Source organism: Pygocentrus nattereri, chromosome 30 (assembly GCF_015220715.1).
Source record: "Pygocentrus nattereri isolate fPygNat1 chromosome 30, fPygNat1.pri, whole genome shotgun sequence".
Classification (NCBI taxonomy): domain Eukaryota; kingdom Metazoa; phylum Chordata; class Actinopteri; order Characiformes; family Serrasalmidae; genus Pygocentrus; species Pygocentrus nattereri.
The window spans coordinates 3965989-3989493 of NC_051240.1; the positions used below are offsets into that span (position 1 = coordinate 3965989).

At 43.3% G+C, this 23505-nt stretch overlaps 2 protein-coding genes across 3 annotated transcripts in view; one reads left to right on the plus strand and one right to left on the minus strand.

Moving 5' to 3' along the window:
- Positions 1-1522: 1522 nt before the first annotated feature.
- On the minus strand, positions 1523-9597 carry mchr1a (melanin-concentrating hormone receptor 1a). The gene is made up of 2 exons (XM_037536582.1): positions 9419-9597; positions 1523-3812 (listed from the first exon to the last, which is right to left on the minus strand). The coding sequence occupies exons 1-2, from the start codon at positions 9486-9488 to the stop codon at positions 2815-2817; spliced, it is 1068 nt and encodes a 355-aa protein (XP_037392479.1). The 5' UTR covers positions 9489-9597; the 3' UTR covers positions 1523-2814.
- Positions 9598-11183: 1586 nt separating this feature from the next.
- The window catches only part of grb2a (growth factor receptor-bound protein 2a), a 36466-nt gene continuing 24144 nt past the window's right edge, over positions 11184-23505 (plus strand). The window contains exons 1-3 of one of the 2 annotated variants that reach the window (XM_017721620.2): positions 11184-11503; positions 11762-11820; positions 13364-13483. In XM_017721620.2, coding sequence (XP_017577109.1) covers positions 13406-13483 — 78 coding nt within the window. In that variant the 5' untranslated portion in view covers positions 11184-11503; positions 11762-11820; positions 13364-13405. The remainder of the gene's footprint in view (positions 11504-11761; positions 11821-13363; positions 13484-23505) is intronic. The other variant, XM_017721621.2, reaches the window with a different exon arrangement.

Here is a 23505-nt window from a genome sequence, read left to right on the forward strand (position 1 = left end):
GTGAGTCTAATACAGCGAAGTTGTTCTTTCTCTCTCTGGGTGAGCAGGGTGGTCCTACATCTCCCCCGTCGTTTAGCGCAATGCAGCCACTACTGGCATCTTTTACACTACAAAAAAAAAAACGATATCTTGGTAAATGAAATCATATTAAATGGGAATTTCACTCATTTTCTAACATCTCTGCATGGTTCAGTGTGTAAGATGTGAAATGGTTCAGATTTCTTTAAAGTGGTGGTGATCGGAGCCTGGGGCAACACAAATATAGTCACACATAATGTGACTGCAACACAAATATAGACATTTAATATACATTCCAAAACCACCAGTGAACCTACACGTGTTCTCTGTAAGTTTCCTGGAGTGGTGGTGATGGCGAAACAGTGGAAAATCTGAAATAATACGTTTCCTTTGGGGACTATTTTGCCTCACAGCGCCCTGCATGTTATGTATCCCTCCACCACGAATGGATTTTAAGGCGAAAACAATGCAATAACTTCCTGTGAGAGAGTTTTCAGAGGTGGACGTCTGGTTCCTATCACCACCACTGTGAACAAGTCTGGCTCGCTGATATTCTCTAGAACAGAGCGTTTCACACCAAACCACTCTGAATGACTCTGTTTACGTTTAAAGCGCAGAAATGTAGAAAATCAGTGGAATTCAAATGTAGTCAATATGTTTAATATTTAATATTTCCTATTATGTGACTTCTGTAAGAGTTTAGACTATTTAACCTGCTTTTTATTTTGTTTAAAGAAGTATTACTTTTTCTTTTCAGACTTCACTTCAGATGTAGTTCATTAAATCAAGAAAAATGAATGGAAATGAATGAAAACGTATGAAATGAATGAAAACTTACAACAAAAAATGTTTGCATTGTAGCTGACACAGCAGGACAGTTCACTTTGTGTTCTTCTCCAAGCATCATGGTTTTTACCCTACTCCAAAAAAAAGGATTGTTTACAGAATTTACAGTACATTGATGCTGAACAGTGTTAAAACTGTGGCTTATCTTTGCATAACTGTAACTCATTTGTGCTCTATGCATACATATAAGCTTAATGTCACAGTTCACATATTTACACTGTAAAGTGTGTGTGTATATATATACATGCTGCACATTCAACGTTAGATATATTCTACAAATATTGATGTTGATCTTTTCATAGACCTTTGTCCTTTTACCTATCCTGAGCACGCTGCTCTTTCTGCCTCTTCTAATACACATCATGAGTCTGAAGATGAAGAGGTCAAACTGAAGAGCAGTTTAAAGGAGGATGTGAGCTCAAGGTCTCTATACAAAGACGCTTTGTATATGCAATAGATCGCTGCTGTCAGAAGAAAACCTTGTGTCTCCATTTTTATCATTATTTTCAGTTTTTGACATCATTTGAACTTGCTTTACATTTTCTGTAAATTTTGTGAGGAATGGATGAGAAGAAATGGCCAAAAATGACTCGGAAAGACGTCTGGTTCCATTGACTTACAATGAAATTAAAGAAGATTTTTTCTTTCTCCTGTAAAGTTATCATTTTGGAGATATAAGGTTTTCTTCCGACAACAGCAAGATCATCCTCATTAAGCTTCTAGATCTTCCTCAATAATCTTATAGACATTCCTCAATAAGCTTAACCCCAGCCCAGATCTAACAGCCCTTATGATGTTAATTAGTGTTCAGCTACTGCATGTTCACACTATAGAGCTGGGAGGCCATCCGATTTGAACCACTGTCATAAGTGCTCCTAGATCAGACACGCATATGATATGCTGCCATGACGACCGAAATCAGAACAGGCAGATATGAATGTTTCCACACTTCCTTACACTTAGCCAGATCCCTGTGGTCATCGTCCAGAGTGGGCGGCTGGTCAGCAGTGGCTTTACAGGAATATTACACATGCTTATTGTCTTAACTTTCATTATTTACCTTACAATGTAGCTTATGAATAATGGAAGTCTGTTACCTAATATTTTTCAACTTGTTTAAACAGAATTCTGTGAAATGTCCTGAATAATTAAAAGGTTAAGATGTAAACAGAGCTGCTCAGAGTGGTCTGGTGTGAAACGTTCAGTACTAGAGAAACTTACAGAGGCAGAATTGTTCAGAGTGGTGGTGATAAGAACAAAACATCTACCTCTAAAAACTCCATCACAGAAAGTTATTGCATGAATACACTGCCTGATGCCTGAGACGTTTTATAATAATAATGTTTTGAGAGCATTTTGGCTTTCAAATCCATTCATGATGCAGGGATACACGCAGGGTGTTGTGAGACAAAATAAAGAAAACTGAGGGATTCTGTGTGGTTTGGTGTGAAATGGCTCAGATTTCTTTACAGTTGTGGTGATAGAAACCAGGGGTTGCGATCACTATAAAACAAATATAGACAGATTTTATTTTCTATCGAAAACCAAAAGTGAACCTGCGCGTATCTTCTGAGTTTTATATGGAATGTTGATGATGGTAAAATAGTGGAAATTGTCAAATGCTAAGTTTTCTTTGGCGACTTTTTTTTTTTGCCTCTCAACACCCGCCATGCACTCATCCACCATTAATGGCTTTTAAGAAGAAAATCTTCTCAAAACTATCACAAAACAGTGTCTCAAACATCAGGCAGTGTAATAATAACTGTCTCATGTAATAACTTGTCTAGGTCCCATCACCTCCACTCTGAACAATTCTGACTCTGTTTCTCTTGAAAGGCGCGTTTTACACCAAACCACTCTGAATAACTTACATGTTAATAATTTAATTATGCAGATATTTCGAAGCATCTGTGGAATTCCTCATGAAGACTTTTATAGCGTTTCCTCAGCTCACTGTCCAGAGTCATCTGAGTGTGAATGCCTCTGTCCATCTGGAGCGAGATGCAAGGTCATGCTGCCCTCTGTCGTGCTGGGGTTGACCCGGAAACGCTTGTGGACCGGCTGGACGGCTATGATGAGCTGCCTCTTGAAGTGGTCACTGAGCAGGATGTAAAGGAAGGGGCTAATGCAGCTGTTAGCGTAGCCCATGCTAATGGCTATGTTGTATGCATAGTAGAAAGCTGGGCTGGGCTGATGGATGCCCAGGTGAACTAACTGTAAGATGTAGTATGGAGCCCAGCACGTGAAGAAAGCCGAGCAGATGGCCACAGCCATACGGGTTACCTTCTTGGTGCGCACCTGAAGGCTCCGGGGTGGCAGCGGAGCTATGTTGGTGGACATGTGCTGGAGGATCTTGAAGAAAACCAAGCAGATGATGGCCAATGGCAGGGCGAACACCAGCAGAAACTGGTAGAGGGTGAACCAGTAGATGTCAGTGGAGGGGTTTGGGAGAAGAAGGGCGCAACCAACTCGTCCACCGGGAAGTGTCATGAGTCCAGCATACAGGATTAGAGGAGTTACTGAGATGACCGAGAGTAACCAGACTATTATAACAATCGCCACGGCCACCCGTGGCGTCCGTATGTGGTTAAAGCGAATTGGATGCACCGTGGCAACGTAGCGGTCCAGAGTCATTACCGTTAGGATGTAGGTACTGACCGTCTGGCTGTTGGAGTCCAGGGCAGTGATAACTGTGCACAGGATGCTTCCAAAACACCAGGAGCCCTCTCCCAGCAGCTGGTGGATGAGGAAGGGCATCCCCAGGAGGAATAGAAGGTCCACGATGGACAGGCTGAAGATGAAGATGTCTGGGACGGTCTGCTTGGCACTGCATTTGGTCCTCTTCACGATGGTGTAGATGACGAGGCAGTTGCCAACAATGCCCAAGAAGCAGATGATGCCAAAGATGCTGGGCAAAATGATGACGTCATACTGAGATGTGCTGTTATCTGCAGAAAAACACGAGTATTAGTCCAGCACAATATTGTTAGCGTGGAATCTTTTGGGATTATTTTGCCTATTGTAAATTAAAATGATTGACATTGTTGAGCTGAATGTGGTGATTAGCAGTAGTGGACAGTGTACTGGTTGAAATTCTTTCTCAGTTTTGAGTTTTGTTTTAGCCGTTGCGCTTGTACAGCAAAAATAAGCACAGATAAACAGTACAAACAGTGCAGACCCCACTAACGCTATCCCGTTTAGCTAAATTTCTAAATCAGGGATGTTTTAAATACTTTCCCAATTAAAATGAAAGGGCAGCAGACCCTCAGTCACCTCCTGCTGTCCAGTCTGTTTTACCTGAATTAGTCTGTTTTGTTCTCAATTCAGCGGACATAAAGGAACATTAGCCTAACATAAACACCAGAGTACTTCTGTTTCCCTTGTACTGGCTGAGGAGCTGCCTGACTCGCTCAGCTGCACCAGATGACACCATGACCTCAAAACAATCCGTAGAGCAGCTGGTACTGAAACATGAATGACTGCCATATTTTTCAAATTCCAGTAGTGTCTGATGGTCAAGGGGGGTGAGTGTATGGGAAACATGTATCAGACAAATGACTTGACAAATTCGATGAAGATGTAGCTGGTTTCTTGTTTCTTATTTCCCGTTCCACCTTAAATGGTACAACCAGTACATTCAGGTGCCTGTATATGTGTTAGAATGTAACTGTTGCTCAATTTAGGGTGGAATGAAAAAGCTGCCAAATAAGCCAACTAAATCATTTAGCAGCGTTTTTGCCTTGCTCGCAGGGCTAATGATAGAAGACAATGTTGGCAAGTTCTATAAGTTCTATATATGTACATATTATTCAGTTTTGTTTTTTAGTATTTTGTACAATAACAATTTCTCATATTAACTTTGGATTTGGATACAGAAAATCTAAACTATATTGTGATACATACACTATATTTCCAGAAGGATTCACTCACCCATCCAAATCACTGAATTCAAGTGTTTCAATCACTTCCATGGCCACAGGTGTATAAAGCCGAGCCCCTAGGCCTGCAGACTGCTTCTACAGACATTAGTGAAAGAATGGGTCGCTCTCAGGAGCTCGGTGAATTCCAGCGTGGTACCGTGATCGGACGCCACCTGTGCAACAAGTCCAGTCGTGAAATTTCCTCACTACTAAATATTCCACAGTCAACTGTCAGTGGGATTATAACAAAGTGGAAGTGATTGGGAACGACAGCAGCTCAGCCACGAAGTGGTCGGTCATGTAAAATGGCAGAGTGGGGTCAGCCCACTACACTACAGATCTCCAAACTTCATGTGGCCTTCAGATCAGCTCATGCGTAGAGAGCTTAATGGAATGGGTTTCCAAGGCTGAGCAGCTGCAGCCAAGCCTTACATCACCAAGCGCAATGCAAAGCGCCAAATGCAGTGGTGTAAAAGCCGCCACTGGACTCTAGAGCAGTGGAGACGTGCTCTGTGGAGTGACGAATTCTCCATCTGGCAATCCGATGGATGAGTCTGGGTTTGGTGGTTGCCAGGAGAATGATACTTGTCTGACTGCATTGTGCCAAGTGTAAAGTTTGGTGGAGGGGGGATTATGCTGTGGGGGTGTGTTACGTGCCAGTGTTGCACGTATGTTTTTTTTTCCTTTTTTTTCCTCCCCTGACCACATCAGGTGCAGCTGTGCGCATGATGGATTATGGTGGACCTTGGATGCTTGGTTGTGCTTCTTTCTCCTCTCCACCAATCGGAGAGGCTGATTTCTGCTGTGGGATGGGCCTTGGCGGATAAAAGAATTCACCTGTGGCCGGTTATGGGAAGAGACTCCTAGCAAAAGTCAGTCTTAGTTCAATTGTGAAGATGTAGCCAGTAACATGACTCTCTTGTGCTCCGTCTCTCTGTCTCTGTTTTTCTCCCCTTTCCAGCGCGTGGTGTGGACAGGCAAGTTGGGCGCGCCTATACATATGCATTCATTATAGGCTGGATTGTTTTAGACACATTAGGTAAGGGGCGATTGCCACCCGCTGTATTTTGGGACAGGATTAGATTTATGGTTATGTAGGTAAGATTTGTTTTCTTTTTGGTTTATGTCTTTGACACCGTCCATCGTCCACCTTTGTGCTTGGTTGGGCTTTATTAGTTAATATTTTTTCTATATTGAATGGTTTGTTATTTTTTTCTTTTCTTTTGATTTATATAGTTTGTTTTAGTTTATTTTTGTCTGTTCTTATAAGTGACGCTCCTGTATCATACATTTTTCAGTGGGAAGCAAAGTAAAAGTTCTGATGCAAACGTCACTACTGTGTACTGGTGCCCTTCCCTTCCATCTCTCATTACATGCCATGCCATGTTATTTTGTTATTTCCCCTCTCTTCCCCCTAGCTACATCTGAGGGGATCGTAACACTGTGTTTTTCAGGAGTTGGGCTCGGCCCCTTAGTTCCAGTGAAAGGAACTCTTAAAGCTTCAGCGCCAAGAGATTTTGGACAATTTCATGCTCCCAACTTTGTGGGAACAGTTTGGGGACGGCCCCTTCCTGTTCCAACAAGACTGCGCACCAGTGCACAAAGCAGGTCCATAAAGACACGGATGAGCCAGTTTAGTGTGGAAGAACTTGACTGGCCTGCACAGAGTCCTGACCTCAACCCGATAGAACACGTTTGGGATGAATTAGAGTGGAGACTGTGAGTCAGGCCTTCTCGTCCAACATCAGTGTCTGACCTCACAAATGTGCTTCTGGAAGAACGGCCAAAAATTCCCATAAACACTCCTAACCCTTGTGGAAAGCCTTCCCAGAAGAGTTGAAGCTGTTATAGCTGCAAAGAGTCGGCAGACATCATATCAAAGCCTATGGATTAAGAACGGGATGCCACTCAAGCTCATATGCGTGTGAAGGCAGACGAGCGAACACTTTCGGCAGTATAGTGTATTTGTGGCCATAACACCAGCGGCATAGCTGAGAGGTGGCCAGGGGGGTCAGTGCCATCCTGAAATGCAGCATAGCTGCCCTTCTGGCCACCCCAGGCGTGGAAAGTAAGACAGTAAGTAAGACAGTCTGATCTCATAAGTGAGCCATCTTTAATTGAGCTCTGTCATCAGGCTGGATACGCTGCAGTTCAACATGTGGTGGTGGTATGAGGGCAGACTGATTGAGGGAGGGGGGCAGAACTCTGAGAACTTGGGCTGGAGTTCTGGGCAGCTGCTGCCTGTAGCTAGAAGGCCAGACCCCCTCATAGCTGTAGTAGGACTGAGGGGCAGGAGGGAGATGGGGTGGTGGGTGGTGGCGGGGATTTCTAACACTTCCTCACAGGAACGGAAGGTGAGGACGTGAATTTAAAGGGTATTAGATTCGATGAGGAAGGGGTTACAGACATGCTCCTCCCCCAAACTTCAGTTATAACATAACTACATTTACTATTTAGTGAGTCCTGCTGTGATTAGGGTCGTGCTAATTCATTATTTTTTAAAGTTGAATGCATGTAACTGTGGACAGTGAAGCACTTTTCTGAGTCACTCTGGATAAGAGTGTCTGCTAGATGCTGTAAATGTGTTGTAGGTTAACTTATACGGTGCTGCTATGTCAGGGAGTGGGCTACGGTGAGGAGGGGTGGGTAGGGGTGACCACCCCTGTGAGCCTGTTGTTCTGTGTGTGTGTCCTTCTTGCTGTGTGTCATGCAGCAGAATCATGACTTCCCCTGGGTTTCCACTTCTGCTGACATCACGGTGCGCTACATAACACAGCTCTTTCACTTTAGGCACTAATTGTGTTGATGTAATATTTAATTCATGTGGAAATAACTGACAGATTCAATGATGCGCAGAAAAACAAGGTGTCACTTTTCATATCGCTTTAACACAGTAACGCTGTTCGGTGTTTTTTCCTAGTAGGATGCTGACAAAATGACATTGCTGGGTTTTCCAGGCCGCCTGATTCTACAGGTTCTAGCTAAACCCCTGCATAACCACCACTGTAAGTGACTAGCACTATCAAAGACAAGGCATGCAGTACCGGATGTGCACCGGATGAAACAATCCAAAAGTCCAATTTTAGGCCTGTCTTCAGTAAATCAGCCACTTTGAGCTGAGTATCAGTGTGAAAAGCACAAAAGCGGAGCTACACATTTAAAAAATGGCCTGTTGTCAAGTGAAAGGATCTGAAATCCAGATATATCTAATGGTTCCTATTCTGAGATAGTTGTGCACTTACTATGTGATGATGTAGCTCATTTCTTTATTTATTTACCTGTTTTAAATCATTTTTTTAATAAATCACCTCACTATACTGTCACTGTACTGCACTGGCACTTATGCTGGTTTTAAGCACATTTCTTAAAACAAGCAAAATGATCTACCAGTATAGTGAGATAACCTGAAAAAAATGTGTAGAAATAAGGTAAATGGTCTTAAATTAAGTTTACAACAGTCTCCACAGGAGATGTTAGATTCAAGATATTTAAGAGAACGTTTCCTGACAACATGCCATGTTTTTCAGTGTAGCGGCTCATTATTTTAGGGTTCAGTCAAAAGAAACCAAAGGAAATCACGCCGACCAAAACAGTCATGTGCTAATTTCCGGAATTGTCTTCGATGAAATGAAAAAATCTGACAAGCTTGAGATGAAAGTAGTGACATCAAGTAGTTTAAGGGTGATGGCTGGTACAGCTGGAGCTTTCACGTCATTGCATGTTAATGTGTGGCGCACAGAGCTGCATCCAGACCCCAGCGTCACTGTGTGGCAGTTAAAACCTTAAATCCTGAATCAGGACTTGCTGTCTCCGGGTTCAGATGAATACCCAGCAGTCACTTGCTGACCACACTAAACTGTCTTTTTTTGGGGGGGGGGCAAATACTTGGTCACATAAATTTGCTGATTTGTTGCCAAGTTGACGACTTTCCAGGAGAAGCATTTCTGGTTCTGCTCTGTTTCATTAACACAGTGTTTGTAATGCAGGTGACATGAGATTTCTTTAGCTACACCAGCACTCACCTTCCTCAGAAAAGACGGAGAAAGGCCATTTTCAGCCGGATCGTTAAACATACTCAACCAAATGGCTCTCAACTGAACCCGTCAGATTTTACAGATTTTACAGTGTGGGTCAAGTGTTCACTGTGACCATCAGTGGAAGATCACATTCATACACATTTTCAATGTGTTACAGTATAAAATATTATAGTATAATATAAAATAATATAATACAATATAATATAGTATAATACAGTATAATATAATATAATATAATATAATGCAATATAATATAATACAATATAATATAATATAATATAAAATAGTATAATATAATATGATCGTACACATAAAAGACCCCTCACATATTAGTAACTGAATATTTAAAAATAAAACTATTAACTTCATGAGTTAATAAATATAAATACATGGGAAATTACCATATTTACATTTGATAGTCTATTAATTCCAAGTAGTTCATGCTTTAGGCTAAAACTACATACTAAAGATGAGAACTTTTACATTGATTTGGCTTTAATGTGTGTGTATATATATGCAGGCACCTTTAACTATATAAACCCGTGTGATTTATAAAGGAGCCGCTCTGATCTGCTCGTCTGTTAGTGCAGAACCCACCTGTGAGATGTGGCGAGGAGTTAAAGACAAACGCGGACGAGTTTTCCAGCGACTCGCTGAAGAAATCCATGGAAAAGTGGAGGAAGAAAGAAATCAGCGCGTTTGGCTAAAATTTAAAAAGAGTGGAAAACAGACGGGGGACAGACCCCTGAGGGCATCTTCAGGGGGCGCTGAGTGACGCGTCTTACTGCCGTGACTGAAACTGCGTGGTGCGTGTGTTTCACGAGCCTGTGACTGAGAGACCAGCGGCGATCTGCAGCTGCACGGCGCAGCGCTCCGGCACAATACTGGCGCCCAGCGGCGGACGGAGGAACTGCGACACTGTTTACGGTTCACTCACACAAACACGGGCGAACAACAAAACGAAACACTTCGAAGAGAAACGGCCTTGCTCTACTGCACACATTCAAATACAGGCGTCACTGATCATCATAAGTTCAACTTTTTGGGAATCCGTAATCATTTCACGTAATCACTCTGACTGCTGCTGTGTTTCCACTACTCGCCGCTAGATGGCGCCACGCTCTCGCTGCTCTGGGTGGGTCATTTTAAAGCGATCTCCCTTTAAATTTCTCTTATTAATGAATAAAAGCGCCGAAACACGAACACCGGCGTCTTTACCTACACACGTAGTTAGTTGGCGAGTATATTTGTACATTTATAATGAAATACAACAAATGTTCTTCTTCATTAAAAAGATGGTTCTTCAACGGCCCTTTAATAAAGGCAATAGAACCACGCGTTCTACGTAGAAACCTTTCATGCTCGAATTCTTCGGATTGATGGAGAACGCGTTGGTTCTGTATAGCACCAAAAAGTGTTCGTCTGTTGTGACAGTGACAGCCTTGTAACCTTTTTGGTGCTATATAGAACCCTTTTCAAAAAGGTTCTACACAGAACCACATACAACACGTTCTCCATCAATATGAATGAGTGGAATGAACTGTTCAATCATGTAAATGGTTCTTTAAATTTAAGCACTCGTGGTTGATGGAACAGGTCTCTTTACTAAAGATCCCTTAACGAACCGTTATATTCCATTAATGCGGAAATTACATATTCAATTAGGACTTACTTAAAGGACAACCCCACCAACGTTTCAAAATATCTCCATAATTAGCTGGTTAAGATGTGAACAGAGTCATTCAGAGCGGTTTGGTGTGAAACGCTCTGTTTTAGAGAAACCTACCCACTCAGAACGGTTCACAGTGGCGGTGATAGGAACCAGACGTCTAAAACCTCTAAAAGCTCCCCCACAGAAAGTCACTGCATGAAAATGGTATGAATTCACTGCCTGATGTCTGAGGCACTGTTTTACGAGAGTTTTGAGACGATTTTGGCCTTAAAATCCATTCATGCTAGAGGAATACATAATATGCAGGGTGCTGTGAAACAAAATAGTCCCCAAAATAAAGACAACTTTCAGGTTTTCGACTATTTCACCATCATCAAAAACTCAGAAGACACGTGTGGGTTCACTTGTGGTCCCGGACAGTGAATAAAATGTCTGTGTTGTAGTCATGATGACCCCTGGTTCCTATCACCACCACTGTAAAGACATCTGAGTTGGGCGGTTTCTCTGTAAATAAGCGCTTGCACAACATACCGCTCTGAGGGACTGTATTAGGCCTAACCGCTGATTTATTGCGCAATTTGGGGAAATGGGTGGGGTTTCCCTTTAAGAGCTCTCCAGTACAGGCAGGATTGTAAGGGTTCAAGGCGCGAGCTGGGCGCTCGATTGGTCTGAGCGTTTTTAACGGGGGTGGAGTCTCTCGGTCCCGGGGCGCGTGCTGGGGCTGTCGGCTGGGGCGTGCGCTCACTCTGCGCTGTCCGCAGCTGATCTGCGGATCTTCTGCAGCTCTTTGTTGCGCCCGCCTCTCCAGCCAGCACATCCACGGGGACGGAAACGGAAATAAGCGGCTCTCTCTGCCTCTCCTGCCTGGTGTCGGAGCGAGGAGAGTCGAGAAGACCGCAGTGAGTAGATCTACAGGGCGCTGCTTGGCCGCCGCTGGACGCAGTGAAGTGGACAAAGGCTGCTGGGTCGTTAGAGGACCGGGCGTTGTGTGACGGCAGCGGAGCCGCTGGGTGAGTAGCTTTGGTGCTGATGGAGATCATGACTTAACACAAAGCTGAAGTTGGCTTCTTATTCGCCCGCTCCTTTTCCCCCGTTTCCCCGGTCCACCTTAAATGGTGCAGCAGTTACAGTCGATCGGCTGAGACGCCAGAATGTAACTGCTGCACCGTTTAAGGTGGACCGGGAAACAATCGAACAGGGAAGCCAACTTCATCCTTTCTCCTTGTCTGCTCTTCTTAAAAAGATGGTTCTTCTGTGCTTCTATCTAGAACCGTGACCACCCTGGAAACCGTTTGCATGCTTAAACGGTCCTCTGCGTGGAGAAAAGGTTAGTGTGTTGTTTCTGAAAATGGCTCTTTTACAAGCTTGGCATCGTCACTGTGCAACCACAGCAGAACCCCTTTGGTTGTTGGGTAGAACCATTTTCAAAAGTAACACGTTCTCCATCAGTCTGAGACGGCATAAGGTTTGGTGGGTGCAAGATGGGAGACACCAGCTTTCTGCTGCTAGAAAGTTTAGAGTGCTGTGTTTGAAGATCTCACCCAGCTCTCACTTTAAGCTCGGGGTCCAGCTCATGTCCGTCTATCCAAACATCCGTTTAGTTTATGCAGTGAAAGAGTTAAATGTGATTTTAAGGTTGTTGAGGCGCTGCGCATTGCGTATGATGATTCACACCTCAATTTTGAGGCTTAGTTCAGCTTTATTCCAGGTTTTAAAGGCACTGTATAGGTAAGGCTGCGCGATATTGGCAAAACTATAACATCACAATACTCCAGGACGTTTTCACGATGCTCACTATTTTTGGAATTGACACACCAGCACAAATAGTGTTGCATGGATGAAAAAAATCCTGTCAAGAACAGTGGGTCCCGTGATTTTTCTTCAGCATTTTAGAAAATGTTCTGGACTAAGTGGAACTAATTATGCCTAGGAAGGCATAAGCATGTGGTGGCATATTTTAATGTAATCATCACTGTAACCATAAATATCGTCCTATTTCCTACCCCTATGTAACATTACAATATAAAAAACAAAACATTTAAAGCCGCCGGTTCTTGTTATATAATGTGATCATGGCCCTTAATCAAAAGTCATGTTTTAAAGAACTTCATCCCTGTTTCACAACGTTCACACTGTTCAGTCACTGCGAGTTAAACACGTCAGACGTCTTTACAGTGGTGGTGATGGGAACCAGGCGTCGGCATGACTACAACACAGATATAGGCATTTATTATCCAAAACCACCAGCGAGCCTATACATTTCTATGGAATGCTGATGATGGTGAAACAGTGGAAAATCTGAAATAATCTGTTTTTTTGGAGGGATTAAACCTGCATATTGTGCATCTCCCCACCATGAATGGATTTTAATGCCAAGGTCTTCTGAAAACTACCATTAAGCAGTGTCTCAGTCGTCAGGCAGTGCATTCACAGCCATTTAATGTGTAATAACCTTCTGAGAGGGAGGTTTCAGAGGTGGACGTCTGGTTCCTATCACCACCTGTGATCAGTTCTGACTCGGTAGGTTTCTCTAGCACGGAATGTTTCACACCAAGCCACTCTGTACATTGTATGGGAAAAAATTGATGGAAGTACTTTTTCACTCACCCATTACTGGGCAAAGGACGCTCTTTGCAGTTTAGTCTTGCTGCATTGCTTCCTTTATAAAATGGGTTTGAGAGTTGGCTTCTGTCCCAATCTGACACCATGATCTCTGAGCTCTGTCCCACTGCAGCTCGTATTGTTCCTCATGAGGAGGTCACTGAGAGGATGGCACCTTATCTGTCCAGCATGTGGTCTAATCTCAGGGGAAGGGCTGCTGGGGCAGAGCTGTTTGCATTAAAGCTAATTTGTCCAATTTAACTGTCTAGTCGTGCAGAGAGAGCATCGTGGGAAGCAGCGCAGCCTCTGCCATGGAGGCCATCGCCAAGTACGACTTCAACGCCACTGCGGACGATGAGCTGAGCTTCAGGCGCGGGGAGACTCTTAAGGTGGGTCTGTCATGTTTCCGTGCTGCTGTGAGTCAGTAGATGCTCTACTGCAAAACAGTTTTGATCAAACCATCCTGTTTTACAAACAGGTCACTTATAGACCGCATAGCATGGAAAAAGTATTCGATGTAGTACGTAAACACTGATTGCATGTACGTGCATCTAATAATCCCATAACTGCAGGAAATCAGATTTTACATGCACTTGAGTAGCCAGATAATGGGGAAATTCCGGGTCTACGGGAGTCAGACGGTAATCAGATTTCTCCTTTACAACCGGCCAATGAAGTCACAGAACAAGACGTGATGTAAACATGACGTCGAGCTCAAACCTCACGCTGTGCCTTTTTTTAAAAACCCGAAAGAAATCAGAGTAAGAGTTTACACGCGCTGAGATCTGCTCTCTTTATTCATTTCTTAATCAGATTTCTAGACCTTACTCAGATCTAAGAAATCATAGAGTGCTGTTCACGCAGCCGTTTGAATAATCAGATAACCGGATAATTAAGATCGGATCATTAAGTGCACGTAAACGCACTCGGTGACATAAAACATATGAGCCATGTTTCGCCTGAGGCGCCAGAATGTGAAACTTGGAACTGGAAAATTGGGACAAGAAGCTGGTGAACAGGAAGCCTTCTCCAGCCTCATCATGTCCACTTCACTAATGAAAAACATTTGTCTTCGAGTACATTATTCCATAGTATTCCATAGTGGGCTCCTACTTCTCTGTAAACTCGCTGTGTGACCATATAGGGCTGTATTTAACACAGATTGCTGTCAAAGCTTTGAGGACTCATTTCTTTGAGCACCTTCACATCCGTTTGGTCATTCCATGCTTGAGAATTCATCTTTGAAGCAGGAGGACTGTTTTGTCTGGTTAGCTGCACTGGTCGCGTCCGTCCCGCTTATTTCACTGGTTGTGGTATCCTGATCGGTATCGGCCCCGAAAACACTCCATGGTCCATCTGTAACTCTGTGCTACTTTTGGGGCGCCACTGGGGACGTTGTGATGAGGTTCTGCTTTGACGGTAATGTTCTTAAGGCCGTGGTGCTCTTAGCTTTCATCCAGAAGAGTGTTGAGCAAGCAGTCCTGCAGATATGTGGTCGCTGTAATGCTTCTGAACCAATTCCGCCAACCCCCCCCAACCCCCCGCCCCTGCCCCCAATCCCTCCTTGTTTGGCTGGGACTCCCCAAGCTGCAGTGAGAGGCTTCAGGAACGCCTGCCATCTTCTTCTACTCTTAATTGAATTTAGACTGCGAAGAGCCATGCTGCTGCTGAAGGCCCCCAGGCCCTTTCTCTCCCTCCCTCTCCCTCTCCCTATCTCTCTCTCTTCACCCTTTCTCTCCCTTCTCTATTTTCCCCCAAACCGCTGAACTTCAAAGCTTTTCGTCTTTCTCAACGTTCCAGTCCACTTTTAATCATTAATCTCTGTAAGAACTCTCCTCACTCGCCCAGTGCCAGTGATCAAAACAGTGCTCCAGTGTTCTCCTCCTCTGCTGCTGTTGGGCACTGAAATCAAAGCCTAAGGTTCTTCTGTGTTCCTTGATGATGAAGAAGATAAGGGCAGTGCAGTGATGATGTTGTTGATGTTGTTGTTATTATTATAGTTTTTAAATTTTCTTTGGTTGTATTTAATTTTTCGTTTGGGTTTTTAATTCCACTTTAGTTTCAGTTAGTTTTAAGTGTGCATTTTAAGTTTTAGTTTTGTTTTTACTTAGTTTTAGTTTCAGTCTTATGATGGATCCTGTGATGGCTTTGATAAGAGCAGAATAAAATGAACACAGCGGTCGACTGAGCCCAGCTCGGCTTCAGCTTTACTTCATCGCTGCACGTACCAACCGAACCAATAACTGTACTAAAGAAGCCCTTGAATAACCATCTTTTTAAGAGTCTACAACAGCAGCAGAAACGTATTTCAGAGTGGACTTCTGGTGAAAGAGCAAAAGCTAACGAAATAGCTTGGAGCTAACAGTGTATAATAAAGCGTGAGATGTTCCAGTCAGTGCGCGAACTTGTGCTGTGGAACGAGTGCAGTTATAAAATCAGGAAAATCTGCTGGGTGGAAGTCAAGGCACAGCAATGTTTAGCACAGAAATGTCATTCACTTAACAAGCAACACTGCGTTGTCGAGTTAACCGCTAACATAATGCTAATTTTCACTATTAGACGTAATAGATGCCATGGAAGTTTTAAGCAATTATCACTCTGTCACGCCCCGTGGCTGGTGTAAAAGTGCCGAGAAGCAGAGTGGATCTCAATTTTGCATCAAGATGCTCAAGATGAAAAGCTCTGAGTGACTTTTAAAGAGAGTTCAACATTGAATGGCAGCAGTAGGAGCAGTGAGTAAAGGGCTGCAGCACACAAACCCCTCATTACAGTGTAATCATTTTATATCTACAGAATTTTTCTTATTTTACTGTACATTTTAGACATTTTTATACTTGTTTTAGGTAATTCTTTGAAATGAAACGATCTCAATCTATTGGCAGATAACTTTGGTTGCTTCTAGCGTATTTCTTAAAAGAATTAAAATGATCCACAAGTATATATGAGGGAGTCTGGTGGTTCTGTTTTGCTGGACAGGAGAAGTCAATAAATGCTTTGATTAATGTGAAAATGATATGAATGATATACTGTCGCCTTCACAGCCATCAGTTCTCCACCCAGTTGAACACGTATAAGAGAGTCTAGAGTGATGGGTTAGACCACATTCTCCACCACCATCGACAAAGCACACCTGAGGGAATATATTTCAGGAGAACCGTGTTCCATCCCTCTAGAGCAGTTCCTCAGACTTGAAAGTGCCTTGAAGCTCTTCTGACTAAAGCCCTATTCAGGCTGGATTAATTTTAGATATAAATTGTCTGGTAATAATTTAATTGGCAGTGTAATTTGGGCATGACGTGACTGGCCAATTAGTACAGTATAAAGGGTCTTCCCAAATTTACCCCTAATAGCTCAGATCCAAACATTGTTTACAACAGCTTTATGCAACAGGCACCGTGCTTAGAAACAGTAATGCACTGTGTGGCTAAATTATATATAGACTAGCATTAACCTAGTAAAGTGGGTTCGGTCAGTCTACCAGAAGCTGCCCAACAGGACAGAAAACACACTGCCTGGCCAGCTACATGCCTTACCATGCTTTTTAGTTCATTTTCCTTTCCCTTGAAATTCGGCCATCACCAAAAATGTTCTGGAGTTCAGTAGTCTCATCATGAACTTGAGGAATAAGGAATTGGGTCAAATCTAGCTCTCAGACTCATCTGAGACGCCACTTTCTGCAAAGCTGAAGTCAGCTTATTGCTTGACTTTTCTTGTTCCACATTAAAGGATGCAGAGTTGTACTGCTACATGTAACTCTTTGTACTGCTACATCTGACTACAGTTACATGTAACTGTTGCACCATTTAAAGTGGAACCGGACCTCGTCTGTTTTCTATTATCTGGTTTTGTTGTTACGTTACTAAGATGTGGATTCGAGGCCTGCTATTACTAAGGTGCCCTGAGTTTAGAGAGCTATAAGAGGAAATCCACATCAGAATTACTACTTAAACTACAGACGTGGCAGAATCGTGCTGAATTAAAATCACAGATCTTACCTGTAATCGCTCAAATTATAGCCCATCCTAGTGTAATACTAATCCAGCTCCAATAGGGGTTAAGGCAGTTTTTTTTTCTTTTAGTTTGTCTCCCATCTGTACGTATCTGTAGCAGAAAAATATTTGTTTGACAAAAAGAAATATACATGGCGTATATTCCTTTGTACAAATCATATCTTAGTTCTTTCATTAAGACTGCATAGTGGGGGCAGTCACGGGCTGGAGGTTAGAGAACCAGCCCTGTGACCGGAAGGTTGCCGGGTTGGCTCACAGTCCATGACTGAAGTGCCCTTGAGCAAGACACCTAACCTCCAATTACTCCCCGGGTGCCGTGGATAGGGCTGCCCACTGCTCCGGGCAAGTGGGCTCGCTGCCCCCTAGTGTGTGTGTTCACCAGTGTGCACGTATGTAGGTGTTTCACTGGTTAAATTTCACGGGTTAAGTGTGGAGGTCTAATTCCATAGTGTACAAACACAGCTAGCTGATGGATCTAAATTTTAATATGGGTGTTTGCTTTTTTGTACTTGTTCAACAGACAATGTTAACTTCAATTTGAGTGATTTAACCAGCTTTATTCAAGCGACTTAGTTTGTAACAAGCTCACTGGTACACAGATGCTGATGAACCAGTTTGCTGTAGGTACCAAAATTTGCTTTTGAACAAGAAAGTTTTGATATTCTGTCAAGTAACATAAAAGTACCAGATTTTGATCAAGGCTGCAATTGTCCCTCTAGAACTTTTTCTAAAGTTCCAGATCATCTCAGGGGTTCTGAAAGGAGCCGGAAGGTTTCGTTTGCATTGAATGCGCTCGCTGAAGGCCAGACGGCTGGAAGCTGTGTGCTGGATTTCATTATTCTGAGAATGAAAAGCTGAACTGCAGTGGGGCTAAAATTAGCCGCTGAAAGGGAAGGATCAGAAACCGGAGCTCTGAGAGCCAGCAGAAACCAGTAATAACAGCAATAACAGCTCTCCATCTTCTCAAGCTCGCCATTAAGAAAGACTCCACATGACAGACTCGTTTTTTTTCTCTTCGGTCTAAAAGAAGCATGACGCATTCTTGTTGTTTTGCTCAATAAGTGGCGAGTCTTGGCTTTGCAAGACTGCAGAGGGTGTGCATTTCTTCCTTTATCCATGATGATCTTCCACACCATTTCCTATACAGATCTCTGGCTGGGGTCCAGGCCAAGGCTTGGACCCAATGAACAGATGTATCATTACTTTATGAATGTGTTTGAGAGCTTTTGAGGCAGACCAGGACCTCAACAAGTGATTTATGTCTGCCAAATTTTATGTTTCTGTATCTGTTTATCTCTCTTTATGATAATCCAGCACAAAAATATGGGGCAAACATTTCCTGAATCTGTAGAGATCGCCCTTTCCATTCCATCTTCTCACGAGATCGCACTTGACTCGCATCCGGAATTATGAGGCTATCAGGAGGGGTTGAGATACACGTCATCTGACTGTGGAACCAGTGGATTCGTTTGTCCATCTACATTTTGAGTGAAACTGACCGATAGACGCTCATAAAATCACTAAGGACTGACCATCACGCCAGACACCATACTTCATTCAGTCCACATCGGAGGCACAGAGTTTACACAGAGACACAGAGTTTACAGCTGCTGAAGTTGCTGCAGCAATTTTGGAAAGTAGTGATGAAGATAACGGAGCATTTTGATTTAAAACGTACACTATATTGCCAAAAGTTTTCACTCACCCATCCGAATCATTGAATTCAGGTGTTCCAGTCACTTCCATGGCCACAGGTGTATAAAGCCGAGCCCCTAGGCCTGCAGACTGCTTCTACAGACATTAGTGAAAGAATGGGTCGCTCTCAGGAGCTCAGTGAATTCCAGCGTGGTACCGTGATCGGACACCACCTGTGCAACAAGTCCAGTCGTGAAATTTCCTCGCTATTAAATAAGAGGAAATCCGGATGCTGAGGGGAAGCTGAGGTGCATAGTGCGCAGAGGTCACCAACTTTCTGCAGAGTCAATCGCTATAGACCTCCAAACTTCATGTGGCTTCAGATCAGCTCAACAGTGTAGAGAGCTTCATGGAATGGGTTTCCAAGGCTGAGCAGCTGCATCCAAGCCTTACATCACCAAGTGCAATGCAAAGAGTCGAATGCAGTGGTGTAAAGCGCCGCCACTGGACTCTAGAGCAGTGGAGACGTGTTCTCTGGAGTGACCAATCACGCTTCTCCGTCTGGCAATCTGATGGAGGAGTCTGGGTTTGGCGGTTGCCAGGAGACGGTACTTCTCCGACTGCATTGTGCCAAGTGTAAAGTTTGGTGGAGGGGGGATTATGGTGTGGGGTTGTTTTTCAGGAGTTGGGCTCGGCCCCTTAGTTCCAGTGAAAGGAACTCTTAAAGCTTCAGCACCAAGAGATTCTGGACAATTTAATGCTCCCAACTTTGTGGGAACGGTTTGGTGACGACCCCTTCCTGTTCCAACAAGACTGCGCCCCAGTGCACAAAGCAGGTCCATAAAGACACGGATGACCCAGTTTAGTGTGGAAGAACTTGACTGGTTTGCAAAGAGTCCTGACCTCAACCCCATAGAACATATTTGGGATGAATTAGAGAGGAGACTGTGAGCCAAGCCTTCTAGTCCAACATCAGTGTCTGACCTCACAAATGTGCTTCTGGAAGAACGCTCAAAAATTCCCATAAACACACTCCTAACCCTTGTGGAAAGCCTTCCCAGAAGAGTTGAAGCTATTATAGCTGCTAAGGATGGGCCGACATCATATTAAACTCTATGGATTAGGGATGGGATCTTACTCAAGTTCATATGTGCATGAAGGCAGATGAGCGAACACTTTTGGCAATACAGTGTATGAATATCACGTTATATGGAAGAACATTTAAAGGAGAAGTTAAGAAGATATGAATAACTTAATTACCTCAGACCACAGCCAATACAGGAGTCTGTTAGCTGACAGAATTAGTAGTTAGTGTTCTCCTCCAAATGTGTTGAACTCTAGTGAGATTGATGGCAGTAGCTTGAAAAGATGTGGTGTCTTGGAGGAACCCTGCACCTTCCCAGCTTGATAGCTTTGGATTATAGGAGGAGCTCTAGCTAACAGGCAGGGACTAAACAAAGCAGAAGTGAACAGTTGGGGTGTCAGTGTTTAGCATTACGCTGAAAAATCGCTTCACGGTATGTTACTGTAGTGTATCATGGATATCGTCAGTCACCTCCCTACTGTTTGATTAAAAAGAGGACATAATTGGATTTATTGCAGCACAATGTGTGAAATGTTTAATAGAAATCATTGAATTTATTGTATTTTTAAAATGTGGTGCAGCTTTGTCTGTTATAACTTATCAGATTTCAGAAAAAGACTGTGTGTTCCAATATGTAGTATAAATAATAATAATAATAATAATAATAATCATCATCATCATAATAATAGTAATAATATTGTTTACTACTACTAGTAATATTTATTTATATATAAATATATATAATTCCATAGATTTAAAAAAGCAGCTCAAAGTAAAAGCAACAGAAGAAGTTGTATTATTTTGTTTTGTCCACATTGTGCAGCCGAGGGAGAGAGAGGCAGAGGGGCAGGAAGTTGGAGGGGGTAGCTGTGAGGACTGGGTAATGTTTACGTTTCTCTCAGCTCTGTGGTGAAGACAGCTTAAGAAAACGAATGGTTCCTAATCCTGCGCCTGTGCTGTTTCACCGAGTTTGTATGTGTTTAACAGAACGCTGGTGAGCCTGATGGGTGCTGGGACTTTTGAGCAGGGTCAAACCGAGCTCGGACACTGATCTGAACTCTCAGCTTCCCACGCAGAGCCTTTTTGAAGACGTTGCCAGCTGTAGCGGTGAAGATTGTGTACCAGCACATGTTCTCACACATTGTTGGAGACACTATCTCTAAAGTGATTTCATAGGAGACGTTAAAAACAGTATTTATTATTTGTAAATTGTAACATGTTTATTTTGAGTGTTCACTGTACGCTGACCAGTCCACCTTCTTGTTTCTGCGCTCACTGCCCATTTTATCAGCTCCAGCCCTTTGTAGCTCTACAGTTACAGACTGTAGTCCATCTGTTTCTCTGCGTACGTTGCTGTTCTTCAGTGGTCAGGACCCCCACAGAGCAGGTATTATTTGGGTGGTGGGTCATTCTCAGCACAGCAGTGACACTGACGTGGTGGTGGTGTGTTAGTGTGTGTTGTGCCGGCGCAAGTGGATCAGACACAGCAGTGCTGCTGGATTTTTTTAAACGCTGTGTCCACTCTGATAGACACTCCTGTCTTTTTGGTCCGCCTTGTAGATGTAAAGTCAGAGACGACAGCTCATCTGCTGCACTGTTAGTGTTGGTCATCCTCTAGTCCTTCATCAGTGGTCCCAGGATGCTGCCCACAGGACGCTGTTGGCTGGATGTTCTCAGTGCTGCGGTGACCCTGAGGTGTTTAAAAGCTGTATTTTACAACAAGACCATCTTTATAAAGGGTTTATGAATGGTTTATAATTAATCTATTAACCCTTTGTAAGAGTCGTCTTATTGTACTGGAGGTTCTTAACATTCTTACATACATTGTTCTTATCCACTGAAAGGTTCCTTAGGGAACCAAAAGTCGTGACATTATGCAAAGATTGTTTACAAATCAACATGAAATGCAATGACATGAGATGAGAAATGATGTGATTCATGGAGAAGAGCAGATTCAACATTTTACACCTACCTTTACCTACTAAAGCGTTAATCTGAGAATTTGTAGATGATATGTAGGAGGCTATCAAAATAAAGTGACCCAATTAATTTTAATTCATTTCTGTTACTCTTTTCTTTATTAAACATTCAGATAGTGTAAACATAATTGAAATAGCGTAATGAATAAATGAGAAAATAACTAAAAGCATGTTAATACAACAATGACATACTGTATAATTTGTGAATTTAAGAAATTATAGGCTGAATTAGCCACCCTTTTTTTTTTTTTTTTTTAAACTTCTGCCCACCAGATGTTAGACAGATGTTCTCGTTCAGTATTAACGGCATTAGCTTGCCTAAAATGTGAAAATGCCTGTAAATTAGCATATGGAGAGACCACACAGCTTTGATATTTTGTGGGTGAACGTCTCCCGCTTTCCTGGGAAATGCTTCTAAGACTGAAGCGTTTGGCCCTGAATTTGAATCTTGGCTAATTATAACGCTAATTACCGTTTCATGCTCGTCTCTCGGGGGGGCTGGTGAGGACGTTCCTCTCCCTGCCGCTGCTTTGAACATTTCACTCAAGGAATCGCTCCTCTACGCGTCCCTCGAGTTCTCAAGGCGCTGCTTTCCCCCCTCAGGGAGCGGAGGGGATTATGGAAAGTTGTAGCGGTTGATTTGTTAAGTTGTTGTGTGCCCCACTTTTCCAAGGCCATGTGGGAGTTGGAGTTTCCTACATCAAAGAGCAGCGCGTCAGTGGCCTGCAGCTGAACTACTTTTGTAGCGCGGCGTCTCTTTGCTTTTCATGTCACCTTAAAACGCTTCTGTTGTCGAAGCAGAAAAGTACCTGGGCTGTATTTTTAGACTGGCGTGCCTCATTCTGATGGAGGAGGGCAGGTCAACCCAGAAAAGGACTGTGTAGACTACGACTATACATGCAGCCTATGTCTGTTGTTATGTCTTCATATGAAGCTGGGAATCCTCAGCCTGGATCTGTCGAAACATCACCACAGGCTTAGCTCTAGATTTATAACACGGTAAACGTACATGTTCTGCATTTTAGCACTGGCATCATTATTGTTTGAATGGGACCTGTAAGGCCCACCATTAGTATTATGAGCCTTTTCTTGATCATTACGTGGACTCCAGCAGACTGTAGACTGGTTATAACGGTTAGTCTTGATGAATTCATGGTACACCTGCTTTATTGTTTTATATAGCTTGACTAGGTTTGCAAAACCAGTTTGTGTAATTTAGGTAAAAATGACTGGATAAGCTGGCAGCCGCCTACGAATAGCATTGGGCAGTACAGCAGTTCATCTGGCTGACATTCTTCTTAATATATTAGTTTTTTCTTTACCGATATACAAATAAACGCAGAAAACGTGACGTCCAAACAGGGCGGAACTCGCTGGCCCCCTCACCTCTTGTGTACTGAGCTGCAGCCTGAGGTCAGTTAGTGTCAATGTGGCATCAGAATGTGATGCGTTAATGGGGGAAACAGACTGGAAGGGAAAGCCAGTCTCTTGAGGTTAGCTGTTAGCCCTCAGCCTAGCATGAAGATTAGCTAGCTTTCTGTACGCAGCGCTCCTCGCTCAGCCAGCTGCTGCAGGCGATGCCGCGGCAGCTCGTAGGCAGAGAGGCTCCACAGCTCCTCAGCTAAGGCTGAACAGCTGTAACATTGCCTAGATTTCCAGCAATGTCAGATACTCGTAGATTAAAGCCCGAGTTTTAGAGACAC

Coding starts and splice junctions, on each gene's coding strand:
- mchr1a (XM_037536582.1), bottom strand. CDS start 9,488: ATGGATTTCTTCAGCGAGTCGCTGGAAAACTCGTCCGCGTTTGTCTTT. Junction 3,813..9,418: donor CTCCTCGCCACATCTCACAG/GTGGGTTCTGCA, acceptor GTTTTTCTGCAG/ATAACAGCACATCTCAGTAT.